General features: G+C 55.3%; 6 protein-coding genes across 6 annotated transcripts; 4 read left to right on the top strand and 2 right to left on the bottom strand.

Annotated features, from left to right (window-relative positions):
• Positions 1 to 581: 581 nt before the first annotated feature.
• Positions 582 to 1,655, top strand: AB675_518 (uncharacterized protein; the record flags this gene model as incomplete). The annotated part of the gene is made up of 1 exon (XM_018145381.1): positions 582 to 1,655. The coding sequence occupies one exon, from the start codon at positions 582 to 584 to the stop codon at positions 1,653 to 1,655; it is 1,074 nt and encodes a 357-aa protein (XP_018006011.1).
• Positions 1,656 to 2,003: 348 nt separating this feature from the next.
• AB675_517 (Zinc-binding alcohol dehydrogenase domain-containing protein cipB) lies at positions 2,004 to 3,051 on the bottom strand (the record flags this gene model as incomplete). The annotated part of the gene is made up of 2 exons (XM_018145370.1): positions 2,004 to 2,261; positions 2,320 to 3,051. 2 exons carry the CDS (start codon positions 3,049 to 3,051, stop codon positions 2,004 to 2,006), a joined length of 990 nt encoding a protein of 329 aa, XP_018005843.1.
• Positions 3,052 to 4,599: 1,548 nt separating this feature from the next.
• Positions 4,600 to 5,876, top strand: AB675_516 (putative glycosidase crf1; the record flags this gene model as incomplete). Its single annotated transcript, XM_018145359.1, has 2 exons — positions 4,600 to 5,408; positions 5,456 to 5,876. 2 exons carry the CDS (start codon positions 4,600 to 4,602, stop codon positions 5,874 to 5,876), a joined length of 1,230 nt encoding a protein of 409 aa, XP_018005554.1.
• Positions 5,877 to 6,460: 584 nt separating this feature from the next.
• AB675_515 (Nicotinate phosphoribosyltransferase) lies at positions 6,461 to 7,819 on the top strand (the record flags this gene model as incomplete). Its single annotated transcript, XM_018145348.1, has 1 exon — positions 6,461 to 7,819. The coding sequence occupies one exon, from the start codon at positions 6,461 to 6,463 to the stop codon at positions 7,817 to 7,819; it is 1,359 nt and encodes a 452-aa protein (XP_018006024.1).
• Positions 7,820 to 12,364: 4,545 nt separating this feature from the next.
• On the bottom strand, positions 12,365 to 12,694 carry AB675_513 (UV-induced protein uvi31; the record flags this gene model as incomplete). The annotated part of the gene is made up of 1 exon (XM_018145328.1): positions 12,365 to 12,694. One exon carries the CDS (start codon positions 12,692 to 12,694, stop codon positions 12,365 to 12,367), a length of 330 nt encoding a protein of 109 aa, XP_018005478.1.
• Positions 12,695 to 13,050: 356 nt separating this feature from the next.
• On the top strand, positions 13,051 to 14,916 carry AB675_512 (Acyl-CoA synthetase family member 3, mitochondrial; the record flags this gene model as incomplete). Its single annotated transcript, XM_018145317.1, has 1 exon — positions 13,051 to 14,916. One exon carries the CDS (start codon positions 13,051 to 13,053, stop codon positions 14,914 to 14,916), a length of 1,866 nt encoding a protein of 621 aa, XP_018005959.1.
• Between the last annotated feature and the right edge of the window lie 347 nt (positions 14,917 to 15,263).

Below are 15,263 nucleotides of genomic sequence, written 5' to 3'. Positions count from 1 at the left end.
AGGTCGTCAGACCCAACTCGGAACCGGCGCTCCGCTTCCCATCCGGTTGCCGATCGTATTGCGACGTCTGCGCCCGCGGGGCTTGCCCTCCGCTGACTTGCGACGACACAGAGGATTACGACTGCGATTGCGATTCTAAGATCCTGAAATTGCGATCAGGTGTACTGTTGGCCGCAGACCTAAGGCAGCAAGGCGGAATGTCTTGAAGACACTGTTCATGCAATTCCTTGGCATTGCTGAATACGAAGTCGTGGCCAGGAACATCAACTGATGTGACCCAGAGCGCTATCTGAAGATGTGTGGCGTTGACCCCGTGTGTTACGACATGCCTGAAGGGCCGCCCCAGTCCGGAGCTGTAATCTCCTTGCACATAGCGGTGCAAAGCATGGTATAAGTATCGCCATGAATTGTTCATGTCCCGACTGATCTAGCAAGACGTTTTCTTCTTCCTCCGCCGTCACTCGTTCAGCACTGAGATTTCGGTCTCGCCACACTCTTTTGACTTCCTTGGACTCCTCACTCAAACCAAACAGGGCCCCTTCGCATAGATATTTACCCATGACCTAATTCCAGCAGCAATAATGCACTTCCAGAAGATCACCTCCCTCCTAGCCTTGGCCTTGGCCAACGGCGTTCTCGCGAGCCCTATCGATGCTCAGGGCCCGCCGACTCTCCCTGGTCCACCAAAGCCCCCAGGACCTGGCCTTGTCGATTCTCCGAAGCCTCAGCTGCCCACTACCAGCAGCACCGCGGGCCCCGGCCCAACTAGCACCAGTGGTCCGCCTCACGTGCCAGCGCCGCCGAAGCCTGATGGAGACGTTGTTGTTCCTCCACCCGTCCTAAAGACCACTACGTCTAGCACCACGACAATCGCCACGACCTCAAGCACTACGGCGTCGTCCTCTGCTATCTTTCACTGGCCGGACTGGACCACGACCACAACCAAGAGCGCGACTACCACGGCTAGCACCACCAGCACCACGACCACCCAGTCTCTGGCAGCTACTACAACCGCAACGACCACGACCACCACGACTGCAAAGCCTCCCTTCCCAACCGGAGGGCACCCTCCGCCACCACCCTTCCCACCGTCAGGACCTCCTAAGCCACCACACGGTGCTCCTCCAGGCCCATCCACGCCAGGCCATGAAGCGCCCCCTCCACCACCAGCTGGACCTCCCAAGCCGCCTGCCGGTGCTCCCGCCCCTCCTCCGCCACCAGGTCCTCCCGGCCCGCCCAAGCCCCCACCTGCGCCAATTACCAAAACCGTCACTGAAACTCTAACTACTGTCATCACGCACTGGGTCCCCCTCCCCACGCAGCCAGGCCAGCCACCCAAGCCCGGCGCGCCCACCGTGACGCTCATCACGGAAACCCTCACAAAGACCGTCACCAACACTTACATCACTGTATCCGTACCTGAAGCTACGCCTGCGCCGCCTCCTCCGCCGCCAGCGCCCGTTACCGTGACTGTGGTTGTTCCGGGACCGCAGAAGACTGAGACGAAGACGGTGACGGTGACAGCGAAGCCGTCGTGGGTATCGGGGAAGCCTGTTGCGCCGGCGGAGACGGTGACGGTGACTGCGAAGCCACCTCCCGCGCCTGCTGTCCCGACTGTGACGGTCACGAAGGGTGGGGAGTGGTGCCCTCAGTAGGAAAGGCACCCTATATCTGGATGTCAGCATGAAAGGCGAGAGCAGGCGCGGCTAGGTGAAAGAAGGAATTGAAAGAAAACGTTGGCATGAGCACGAAGGAATGTTGAGGACGACCATGGTTGGAGCTGCTTGCAATTGTTGTTCTTTTCTATAGTAATCATTTCTTCTGGCATATATACACTTTATCTTCTTCGAGCTACGCAATTTCAGCCATAGATAGTGAAGCTCGTCAATCGAAACGGGCTTCTGATTGCGGTGCTGCTTGCTCGCCTGCCTCACTGTACTGGGCTGTACTGTAATGCATCCGCTCCTGATCTCTTGAACACGCTCCCCCGAAGTACTCGCTGCTCACAGCGTGACAACCAACTTCTCCGCACTGACCCCCCGCTTCATCTCCTCCACCGCTCCCGGCACACTTTCCAACCCATGGCCCACGACCCGCGCCGGCGGGCTCGGCACAAATGTCCCACTCCTCAACGCTTCCGGCAGGTAATCTCGCCAGATCGCTTTCGCTATATCTTCATTTGGCGGCAGCACCGCCTTTGGCGCCAACACCATGCTGCTCGTGACGTTGGGCGCTTCGGCTGTTTCCAGCGCGGAGGCGACCTTGCCGCCGCCGAGTTGCGAGACGATTTGGGAAACTGTGGAGGCGGTTGAGGCGTACCAATTGCATCGTAGGCGCGACGAAGTGGGTGCCGGATTGTTGGATGAGGGAGATGAGGTCGGGGATGATGGCTGGGGAGGTGTAGTCGAGGACGTGGCTTGCACCGAGCGATTTGACGAAAGCGAAGTTTCGGGGGGAGGAGGTGGAGATTATGGTCAGGCCGGAGGCGGCGGCAAGTTGGATTGTGGATGCGCCGACGCTGCTGGCGCCGCCCCAGACTAAGATTGTTTTGTTCAAAGAATTTTGCTTCGTTGTCGATGTTGGGAGTGGTAGCGCAAGGAACTCAGGGTCATAGAGGCCATGGACGGCTGTGTCGATGGACAGTGGAAGCGCTGAGCCCGCGGCGAAGGTGACATTGTCGGGCAAAGGCGCGGTGGCGCTGGCCGGGACGATGGTGTATTTCTGGAAGCCGGAGTGGGCGTAGTCTTTGGTCCAGAGGAACAGTGCGTGAGCGATGACGCGCTGGCCGATGTGGAATGGGGATTGCTCGTTCGTGCCGTTGTCTGAGCCTATCTCGACGATGTCTCCTGCTACGTCGAAACCAAAGCAAGCGGGCCAGCTTTCGATGTACCATCCTTCATCGCGAAGCTTCCAGTCGGCAGGATTGATGGCAACGGCTTTGTTCTCGATAAGGAGCTGGCCTGGTCCGGGATGGTGCAGTGGTGCAGGACCTACGGTTCCGTGGTCGCCCTTTGAGGCGTACCATACTGCTTCATTCGTCCTTGTCGTCATGATGTGTACGTGGGGTTGGTGAGACGGTGGAATTGCTGAGTTCTCGATAGAATTGATGGAGTGCTCCTGGTATCCAGGGCCCTGACGAGCGGGTAGAGGGGTTCTTATAGTTCGTACTTACCAGAGCCGATATGTTCACTGAACGCCAGGCACGGTATTCCGGTATACAGGGATATTCGGATCCTCCGTCATGCGGCATACTCCAATTCTCAAAGCCGGCGAGGTGACGCTCGTTGCATTTTTAGCGACCCATCCAATGATCGTGCTCAGAGCATCTGTGTTTGTCAACCATCATTGACAGCCGACGTTACGGTCGACGTTGCTTCGACATCACAATTGTCAGCAGCCTGGACTTCGCAAACTAACCAGAAGCAGACTGATAGATCGACTCGACTCGAAGTTTATCTTCCGTACAGGCACCGAATCGAGCCGTGCTCTTAGGCGCCAGCTGGCCATTTGCAATGCCTTCGCATCACGATAGCAAACAACGCAGACTCGAACGGCAGAGGTGGCGACGGCACTCATGGGTGTGATATGGAATCGTACATGACGCATGTGGTCTTGGTGTTGCTGCCCGAATTTGCCGTACTGAAGTGCTTACCTAAGGCAGCCGAAGCAAGCACCTGCGCCGGAGATGCCCTTGGAAACGCATCGCATCGTCCAGGCGCAGACAAACATGGCCATTCTCGATTGTTATATATCTGCCTGACTCGACAACGAGTGCCTTGATGGATCGCGTGTTGCAACTTTTGCAGGCACCGCTGATGCAGCTGTCTGCTTCCGCTCTGGCAAGCATCGCGAGGCAGCTGGGCGACTTATTAGGGGCATGTCAATGCCTCTTTCGCCGTCCTTTCTCCTGAGCGGGGGCGCCCAAGCACACTTCGAGCACGGACATGGCTTTCAGCACAGCGCCAACGCACAATCGACGAGCCGACTGATGAGACTCATCGATTCATAGTCCAGCGAACGGCAGCGTTGCAATGGTGCTCTGGCATATGATGCAATGATTTGGTGACAACGGATATCGGCTTTTCGCAGCAAGCTTGGAGGAGGCTGAGGGCGCCGAGCTTTGACGCGGTTGGCTTGCCCCTGAGCGATCTTTTCGGCTTGGCTACTTGGTGGAGGGTTTTAGGAACAAAGAAACCAATGGGGACAGCGAAATGCGCCGCAATCTCAACCTGGTCGGACCTGCGTCGTTTCATCGAGGCACCCCCTGCACGATGCGCCGTCGCGAAAAGACCTTACCGTCGACCTTACTGCCGCCGTATGTGCTCCCTTCTTGCTCCCTTCATACCTTCTACAGGTCATCGTCGCTCCTTCCGGCTCCCGCCATCGTCAGTCATTCACCTCGTCGCTCTGGATAGCGGCTGCCAGTCTTTATCTCAAACACTCTGCTTTTAGAATTTGTCCAGCAACTCATCAACATCCTCCACATTCTTCGTTGAATTCAATTGTGCACGGCCCCAAGAAGCGTCATTTGACAGACGCTCTCTTCGTTTCCTCTCCCTTGCGCGTTCTACAGTCCAAATTTCAATCACACACGACACAATGCACCTCCTAACGACAGCCTTGCCTTTGTTGGCACTGGCCGGCTCAGCGTTGGCTCAGACATTCTCTGACTGCGACCCGACAAAGGTCGGGAATTGCCCACCCAATCAGGCGCTGGGCGTCGACAATTACACGATCGACTTCACCCAGAACATGATGAGCAAAGACGTATGGAACGTCACTACTGGCGCGATTGACTACAAAGACGATGGCGCAACTTTCCGGATAGGCGCGAAAGGCGAACAGCCTCTTGTAAAGACAAGATTCTACATCTTCTTCGGGCAGGTCGAGGTCATCATGAAGGCTGCTCCAGGTCAGGGTATCGTGTCATCCATCGTGCTGCAGTCTGATGATCTGGATGAGGTAGATTGGGAATGGATCGGTGGGAACTCGACATACGTGCAGACAAACTATTTCGGCAAAGGTAACACAACCTCATTCGACCGGGCTGCTTGGCACGAGGTCACTGGTCCCGATACACAAGAAGACTTCCACAACTACACACTCGATTGGTCGAAGGAAAAATTGGACTTCTACATCGATGGCAAGGTCATTCGTACACTCAAGTACGAAGACGCCAACGGCGGCAAGAACTATCCTCAGACCCCATCCGATGTCCGTCTTGGTATCTGGCCTGGTGGTGACTCTGCCAGCGAGGGCACTCGAGACTGGGCTGGAGGCGAGATCGATTACAGCAAGGTGCCCTTTGACATGGTTGTCAAGTCAGTCCGTGTGTCTGATGCCAGCAATGCTACCGAGTATGTCTGGGGTGATCGCACAGGCGACTGGCAGTCGATCCAGCTCAAGACGTAAGCTCTATACTCTCCTTCTTTTTGTCAAAGCTAACAATCTACAGTGACGCCAAGGCTATCAAGCTCGATGGAGAAAACAGCCAATCGACCACTCAATCGGTACAACAGAAGTGGAACGGCCTGTCGCAAACCGCCAAGATCGCCATCATCGCGTCAGTCTGCGGTGTTCTTGGTCTCGGCGCCGCCGTCTTCATCTTCTGCTGCTTCAAGCAACGCCGTCTTGGAAAGCACGAACGCCTCATCGAGGATGCCAAGTTCGAGAAGAACCAGTCTGAGTTGATGGCATATCGCGCCGACATGGCAAGACAGCGGAGTGAGAAGTTGGCGCAGGCTCAGACATACGCAGTACCTGCCGGTCACGTTGGCAACATTGGAGCCTACATCCAGCCTCCACGAACGCCTGTCAACGGTGGCGCCAGTCCGTTGATGGGCGGCTACCAACAGGGAGGTTATCAGCGGTACTGATCAAGGACGCAGCAAAATGCTGGAGACTCAGTCCAGCTTCACGGCTGCTCCGGTATCGCGACGCCATAGGAAGATCTCGGTATGTCACGTTTCTGAGGGCAAAGTATTGGCTATGCAGTAGTCGATCCAAGGGAGGGAGGCAACAGGCCAACTGCGAGGAGGGTGGTGAAATGGTTGTAGATCTACTGTAAGCTGTCACAGCGCACGATATCTTCCCAATTTAACGAGAGCGTTTGCTACTTTCATGAAGTCCTATCCAGGTGTTGATCGTCTCAGTGAGTGCCTTTCGAGCGAGCACCCGACGATTTGACATGTATTGAATGCGGGGTGCTTTTGTTTGGGTTGGAGAAAGCAGTCAGACGCTTCAAGTGACGTGAACTTGAAGTGACATGACCACCACTTCAATCCTTTTCCGTACGACCATCTGTCTTTTCCGTTTGGTACCCCTTCATCCTCAGTCGCAAAGGTGACACAGCCTGATCCATGGTATAAGACCGTTCTTCTGCGCGCGCCGCGCTTTTCTCTCTGTCATAATCCTCCCATCCCCCGCCCTGCCAACTTACTGCCTGCCAAACCGTCACACCATGGCCTCCCCACCCTCCAACGGCAGCCACCCCGAAGGCGTCTTCTCCTTCCTCGACACCGACCTCTACAAACTCACCATGCAATGCGCAGTCCTCAAATTTTTCCCCTCCATCGAAGTCGCCTACGCCTTCACGAATCGCACCCCGTCCATGCGCCTCAACCGCGCCGCGTTCGCTTGGCTGGAAACACAAATTGCGAAGTTGGCGGATATTACGCTTAGCTACCGTGAACTGGGGTTTCTGAGGAAGCACTGTCCGTACTTTGGGGATGAGTATCTTGGGTTCTTGCAGAATTTTCGGTTAAGGCCGCGGGAGCAGGTGCGGTTGAGGTTTGAAGGGGTGGATGAGGAGGGGTATGGGGATTTGGGGATCGAGGTGGCAGGGTTGTGGGTTGAGACGATATTGTATGAGATTCCGCTGTTGGCGTTGACGAGTGAGGCGTTTTTTCGGTTTGTGGATACGGATTGGGGGTATGAGGGGCAGGAGGAGAAGGCGTATGAGAAGGGGGTGAAGTTGTTGAAGGGCGGGTGTAGTTTTTCGGATTTTGGGACGAGGCGGAGGAGGGATTTCGAGACACAGAGACGGGTGGTCAGAGGATTGGTTCGCGCGAGTAAGGACGTTTCTGGACCGGGAACCGGGACGCTCAGCGGGACGAGTAATGTGTACATGGCGATGGAGAGTGGCATAAACCCGATCGGCACGGTGGCGCATGAGTGGTACATGGGCATTGCGGCAATCACGGACAACTATGAGACGGCGAACGAGCAAGGACTGCGGTTCTGGATGCAGTGCTTTGGTAAGGGTGTCCTGGGTGTGGCGCTGACAGACACTTTTGGGACGCCGAATTTCTTTAAGGCGTTCAAGAAGCCGATACAGGCGAGGAGACGGTCTTCGGCTGCATATGATGCTGCGAAGGAGGCTGTACAGCAGCCATCGTTCGCGGAGGTGTACACTGGCATCCGCCAGGACTCTGGAGATCCGAAAGAGTATGTCAAGCTGGCTGCGGAGTTCTACGAGGCGCATGGCTTCCCGAAGCGGACGATTGTCTTCTCAGACTCACTGAATGTGGATTTGTGCTTCGAGTACAAAAAGGTCGCCGAGCAGCATGGCTTTGTGCCATCGTTCGGGGTGGGGACTTTCTTCACTAACGACTACACACACAAGAGCAGTCCGGAGACGAAGTCGAAGCCGCTGAACATTGTCATCAAGTTGTCAAAGGCGGGCGGACAGCCGGCGGTGAAGATATCGGATAATGCTGGGAAGAATACCGGCGATGCGAGTGCTGTGAAGCGGGTAAAAGACCAGCTAGGATACACCGAGGGAGGCTGGGAGGGTGTTGAGGAGAACTCGAGGTGGTGAGCTTTGACGATGAGCCGTCAGCGACACGCAGAGAGCACATACAATGATGCAGAAAATGCTTGCAACGAAGCGATGTATCTGCCATCGATCGTGGTTCAGACATGTGCTTGGAGTGAAGTCCAGGGCGGCGTACCGCGACCAAGCGCGGGCGATGGCCGGGCTATTCGAACAGGCCGACGTCGAGCTTCGTGCTAGGGAGTTGCTGGTCTATTGAGTGTTCAGTGCGACACGATGGACCTTTGGTCTGATGGCCAGGCTGAAACATCCTGGAAGGCATCCCGGAAAATTAATGTTGCAGCCTTGCACGGTGGCACCACAATTTCGAGGGTCATCAGACTGTGGGCCCGACAAGGACTTTGGTCAGCTTGTCGATGATGTTCGAAGCAGGCGACGACTTCGATTGCACTGGAGCCTGAGGCGATCTGCAATGTCTGCCATCGTGAGGTCCGTTAAGCCAGTTCTACAGAAGCAACGCAGCAACAAAACGACGACGAGCCTGAGGATTTCGCACGATGAGTGGAGGAGGACAACCCATGCTAACGAAGATCGAATTTCGCGATTGACCTCGGGTAGCGCTGACACCAATAATTGGTGATTCTGCAAATGCTCTGTGGTAGTACTGAACATTCGTCTTTACTATTACACGCAAAGTTCAGCGCACACAGTCAGCAAGTCCTGCATCACAGGAACTGGTTATATTCGGCTGTAATGCTGCGAAATGGGCGACAAAGTTTCGAGCTTTGTCATCACGTTGTACTGTGCTGAGGACATGGAAAAGGCCGACTTGGGGTCAGATCCTGAAGCTTGATATGCCGTTGTCGTAATGCAATTTGGCAGATCTGTGCCTGCTGTTACTTCCCGTAGGATGGTAGTATGAACGGACGGCAGCGACCGGCCATCGGCGTGGATCGTCAGGCGCACGACGATTGCGCTGTCAAAGACCGAGCTCTTGCAGTTGCTCTGGCACAACAGGCACTGTTTTGAGGGCAGGCGCCAGTTTGTGATAGATGTCAACGGCGGTCGCGAGGTCCCCGGAGACCATCACCTGTGGATTACTGGCCTTGGACCTCCTGTGGAACTTGCAGGGTTGGGCAAGATTGCGAGCACCGCAAAGCGAGCAGACAACGAGCTTGGATGTTACGCTTAAAATGATCCAGGGTTTGCCTGATTGATCTAAGGACACGAGATCCCCGAGGTTAGATTCAGCTTAGAGGGCACAAAGGGTCGTGCCAGTCAATCAATCAACTGTTCAAAACTCCGGCGTCGCACGGTACGGGTCGGCTGGATGCAGTGTGCGGTCATTGACTGGTAAAAGAACTCATCGGCCTTCCTTATGCGCGTAACAGAAGCGTGACATTGAGCAGCGAACAGGTGCTGACCAAAAATAAACCCGTGGCGAGTGCGCTGTAGAGTTGGGCTGTACTAGGGAATAAGTCGTGCATGAAGGGGCTAAGCCGCGGTTCTGGGCGGCTTCGAGAATGTCGGTGCCTTCCAGTCAATTGGGGACGAAACCTCAAAAATGGAATGATTATGCTTGCCCGTGTAGAAGATTCGATGAAACATTTGCCTGTTCAGACAGTTTTATAGACGCTTGAGCTCGTTGTCGATGGAACTTGCGACTAGCAGCAAATAGTTCGACGAGACGCTAGAACAATTGGGGGCTTGGCCGGTGCTGGCTCAAGTTTGAGAAGAGAGGGAAAGATCACTCAGCCGCCGGCAGTACGAGTGCTTCTGCTTAGGCCCCTTCAATTATTCTATACCATTGCACTCTTCATTACCGCAATCACATCGCCGACTAAACATTGCTTCCTTTCTGTTTTCTTACAGTCGCACCTCTTTTTCCATTGTCTTCTTCTACCAGTCTATTCAGCGAAAATGAGTGTATGCTGCCCCGTCCCCTTGCTTCCGCTGTCCGCGTTTCACAAGCTCTCTAAGCCGACGAGTCCGCGCGCTGACACACATGATCACAGTACAATCAAGGTGGACAGCAAGGTGGCTACGGCTCATACAATCCCTATGGCCAGAACCCAAGTCCATACGGAGACTCTGGCAATCCATATGACCAGCGCGGAGGACAACAGCAAGGCGGCTATGGCCGACCGGGCATTCAACAACAGGGCAGCAGCAACTACGATGATCCTGAGCGACAGGCTCTCAATCAGCAACCTAGTGGCGGCTATGGTAAGTCCTAAGCTCAACCTTGTTGTCGCGAGCTGACGAGCTCTCCAGAGATGTCAAACATGAACGGCAACGATCCCAATCGCCTGCTCAACGAGACTCGCAGCATCGATCGCGCTATCGATCAACTCGAGCAGGACCTCGAACGCCTCAAGCTCATGCACCGACGCGCCGAAGATGACTCTGGCTCACAAGTTCAGCCAGAAGTCAACCGTCTGTCATCCGAGATTATGGAAACATATCAAGGCTTAGTTGCTCGTATCAGGAGACTCAAACAAGATCCCGAGTCAGGCAATCCCCGCAACGCACCTCAAGTCGGCAAGGTCGACCGTCGCATCAAGACGATGATCAATAAGTTCCAGCAGGCAGACAGTGATCACCGCAAGAAGCTTAATGAGCGGAGCGCTCGTGAGTACCGCATCGTGCGGCCAGATGCCAGCGATGCCGAGGTGCGGGAAGCCATTGAGGATTCAGGCAATCAGCAGATTTTCAGCCAGGCGGTATGGATGAGCCCCTTATCGAGGACGAGATTCGTCTACTAATACCACGCGCAGCTCATTAACTCTGACCGCCGCGGCCAGGCCCAGAGCATCTCGAACAACGTGCGACAACGACACCAAGCCATTCAGAAGATCGAACAGGACATGATAACACTCGCGCAACTGTACCAAGATCTCGAGGCTCAAGTCATTCAGCAAGAACCGGCAGTCATGCAAATCGAACAGCGCGGCGAGGAAGTCAACGATCACGTGGCCAAAGCAAACACCGAGCTTGATGGTGCAGTCGTGAAAGCGCGTGCTGCACGCCGCAAGAAGTGGTGGTGCGCTGGCATTGTCTGTGAGTTTGGCTCTGCGCAAGCACTCCCGTTGGCTGAGGCTCGGTCACTGACTATCTACGCGTAGTGCTTATTATTATCATTCTGGCGGTTGTCCTTGGCGTTGTCTTCGGACGTAAGTAGACCTCCGCCGGGACGTCGAAGTTCGATCCAGGCCATCAAGCGCACCAGCCTGAAAAGCCGGCGAATGTGTCGATTCGATCCAGGCCATCAAGCGTAACAGCATGAAAAGCCGGCGGATGTGTGTCTGCCTTGAGGACATATCAGATCTAACTCTCATACCAGACGGTTTCTAACCTTTCCTTTGTCTACACTTCTGGTTGGGCTTCTTGGCGATTACAGGTGCACAGCTACGCCCGCCGATTTGGTGACGTGCAGAGTGTTGTTGTGTGTGTTTCAAGAGCGATGTTTTAGCAGGCCATACAGATTCGAACTTTGGGATATGCGCAGTTGATGCTATTAGCGCATTCCACCGACCACTCCGACATTTCCTGCGTACGAACGCGTACCCGATCAAGTTCATACACTATGCCTGTGCGCTCGACTCTTCTTCGACTCAAGCAGCAAAACAAGAGCAGGTGACCTTTGCAGAAGGGAGGCTTGGCAGCTACTGGGAGATCTTGCCTTGGTCCTGGAACAGGGAGATGGTGAGCACACCGCCATCTACATACACGTAAAACCTTATCGAAACAAGATTCCCTTCTGCTGGAGGGGCATCCTAGAGAGAAAGAAGGGCAGGCAATCGCAGACACAACAACACATCATGAAAGGTCTGATGAAGCATTCTACACCTTGCTCTGGGAAGCATGCCCTTGGAAAAGTTCTCGAAACCGCGAAAGAAAGATGTACAGTTCTCTTTGTCGCCCTCGCCCAGACGGCCAGCAGAGTCGTGTTGTGCGCGAGGTTAGCATGGGTCTCTGAAGGAAAAGGCGTTTTGGGTTTCTTCCCTTGGTCTGGTCTAGAAACTGATAGCCTACTGCCCATAATAATCCCCGTTATACACTGTTTGAAATCTGGCCGTAATCACCTAGTTCGGAGATGGAGCAGGCGCCCCACGTAATTCATGATCACCACAGCCTGCTGGTGGCACTGTCCAGTGCCTGGCGGACAACCTCTTCTGAGCCCGGGTACCGTCCTAATAGCATGATCTGGGCACCTCCTCCGTGGAAAGTACCGAAGCTTGAGCGTCGAGCCCAGACCCTTGATACTGACAACTGCGCCTGTCTCTGTGAATGCCTCTTGCCCGAGGCCCTGCTTCATCGAATGTGATGGATGCATCCGACTAAGGCAGACAGGCTGTTTGAGCTCGGCATGGCCGTCCACTGCTCAGCGCTGAGGACTGTCGCCGCCCCGATGAGGCTCTTGTGGGGTCGCATGCCTGTGTGAACGCAAGACCCGAGAGCCGCTGCTGGCCAGAAATCGCGGAGTCAAGCCTGCCGGCCATACCGCCTGGACCCATCGTGCTCGATCTGAACATCGTCATTGTACATTGCAGTACACCATCAATCAAGCAAAGCCGGTGACTTGATCAATCACTCCGCAGCAGTAGCCTTAGCTTTCAGTTTCTCCTCTTCCTCGGGCGTCTTCGTCCTCAGCTGCAGCGCGTGAATCCCTCCCTCGCGCTCGAGCTCCTCCATCAACAATCCATACACAACCCGATGCCTGGCGGGCTGCATCTTGCCCTTGAATTCCTCCGATACAACATTCAGCGCGAAGTGTGTCTCCTTGGATGTGACGCCTTGCATAGCCTTGTGGTGTGAATGGAGATGTGAGTCATTCCGGATCTCCAGTATAGTCGGGTTGAGTGCCGAGGTGAGCTTCTGTCGGATGGTGTCCGCTATTGGTGTTGTGGACGTGGCCATGGTGCGCGTCGGGAGGGCACGTAGCGGGCGAGACAGTAGCGCCCGACGCATCGGATCGTGGCTCGACTGATGTTTCGTGAATATCGGACAAGGCTTAGGTCTTCTCGATATTGTTGGGAGGACAATATGGGTCGGTGTGCCACCCGGAGACATTTCAACTGCCGCCCCGTTCATTTGGAGATGCCGATCGTGAACTTTTTGCCCTGAGGATCTAGAAGAACTCCAAGAAATCCAATTGTCAGATCCGCCTCGATCGAGGTCAAATCTCAACATCTGCGGAATTGAGCGTCTAGGGCCTCATTCGGGGTCCCAGTGGCCCAGAAGGCGGTCAGGGAAACAATGTTGGCCTCGCTGACATGCGACTTTCTTTCATTCTTTCCGGTGTGAAGAGGAGGACAACTTTGAAGGACGTCATCATTCATCACGGTCTGGGAGCACACGAGCAATATACCTTGAGGCCATTCCACCGACACGGTCCCTACCGCACCCACATCCGCATGGCATCAACGCTGCCTCGCACGCCGATCTTCAATGCGATCGCTAAACATGATCCAGCATCACTGGCGATAGTGCACAGCTCGTCCGACCGCTCGTTTAGCTACGGAAGCCTGCTGCACGATGTCGCTGCTGCGAAAGATAATCTTACCGCCATCACTGGTGGGAAGTCGTTAAGGGGCGAGAGGATAGCGTTCCTGGCAGAGAACGGCTACGACTACGTGGTCACCTTTCTGAGCATATTGGCACACAATGCTATCGCACTGCCGCTGGCGTTCACACATCCAAGCTCGGAGCTGAGGTATATCCTCGAGAACAGTGAGGCAGCGCTAGTCTTGTCAACGGAGAAGTTTCAAGAGAAGGCGGAGGATGTGCTGCGGAGCGGGAGAGAGGATGAGAAGATGTCACATACGCCCAAGCTGGAGATCCTAAGCAAGATCGAGACGGGCGCAACGAGTGCAGAGAATGTCAAGTTTGAGGACCGCTCACTACAAGACGCAGGGTTCATGCTGTACACATCCGGCACCACGAACCGGCCCAAGGGCGTCGTGCTCTCCGTGGACAACATCACCGCGCAAGCACAGTCTCTGATCGAAGCATGGCGGTACGCACCGTCCGACCTCCTCCTGCACGTCCTTCCGCTGCACCACATCCACGGCACGATCAACGCACTCTTCACGCCCTTGATCGCCGGCTCGACAATCGAGTTCGCCTACCCTTTCAACGCGGATACGGTGTTTAAACGCCTCGCGCTACCTTTCCTCCCAGACGTACCCTCCGACAAGCGGCCCGTAACCTTCCTCACAGTCGTGCCTACAATCTACAACCGCCTCCTCGCCTCCTTCCCTCAGCTAGACGCCGGAATGCAAACAGCCGTCAAGACCGCCATCTCGCCCGAACATATGCGCGTCAACATCTCCGGCAGCGCCGCACTGCCCACACCTACGAAGCAGGCGTGGACGGACCTCAGCGGCGGGAACGTCTTGTTGGAGCGCTACGGGATGACGGAGGTGGGCATGGCATTATCCTGCGGTTTAGCATACGAGGATCGCGTCGACGGTAGCGTGGGCTGGCCCCTCCCCTCGGTGCAGGTCCGCCTGGTAGACACAGAGACCAACGAAGTCATCCAGCCCGGGCAAGAGCAAGCCCCAGATGGGAAACAGCGCGAAGGCGAAATCCAACTCCGCGGCCCAACCATCTTCAGAGAATACTTCCGCAACCCCGCCGCCACAGCCTCGGAATTTGTCGACGACGATGGAGATGGGTTGGGGAAGTGGTTCAAAACAGGCGACGTCGCAATCCGCCAACCCGGCCCAACAGGAGCCGGCAAAAGCGATCAGAAGTGGGCCCAGGGGCCAATGTATTTCATCCGCGGCCGTAAGTCCGTCGACATAATCAAAACGGGCGGCGAGAAGGTGTCTGCTCTCGAAGTCGAGCGTGAGCTCCTATCACTACCGGAGGTAGCGGAAGCAGCCGTCGTGGGAATACAGAACGAACAGTGGGGCCAGAAGGTCGCCGCCATTGTAGTCTTGAGCGAGACCGGCAAGACTGCAGGAAAGGGCGGGAAAGCCTGGGCTGCCTTGGACATGAGGCGGGCCTTGAAAGACAGATTGGCAAATTATAAGGTGCCGATGGAGTTGAGGGTTGTGGATGGCATTCCCAGGAATGCGATGGGCAAGGTCAATAAGAAGAGTCTGGTTAAGGAGGTCTTTCCGGAGGCGTCGTGAAGGGCCTAAGGGGGGAAAGCATAGTTTGGCGTTTCGAGGTGGTGCATTTGGGCAGGCTGTCTCTTGTTGGGATTGCATAGAGTATAGGTAAATCTCAGCTCGATGGATATGCTAATTCACTACTAGCCTATAGTACAAGCTCTCAGTGCCCCTAGAAGACCCAATGGCTATATGCACTGTGCATCTTCACTGTGTCCTACGCCTGGCGCTGGATGTGAGACTCGGCTGACGGCTACTCTTACGTCCATCGAAGCTCTCGACGAGCATCATGGAAGCTACAGGGGAAGCACGAGTGAGGTCAAATGGCCTCGGATCAACGTGACATGCAGCTCTGAAAACAATCATGA

This window comes from Cyphellophora attinorum, assembly GCF_001299255.1.
Source record: "Cyphellophora attinorum strain CBS 131958 chromosome Unknown Contig1, whole genome shotgun sequence".
Lineage (NCBI taxonomy): Eukaryota > Fungi > Ascomycota > Eurotiomycetes > Chaetothyriales > Cyphellophoraceae > Cyphellophora > Cyphellophora attinorum.
The sequence above is the reverse complement of the archived record's forward strand: the minus strand, read 5'-3'. Positions and strand labels throughout refer to the sequence as shown.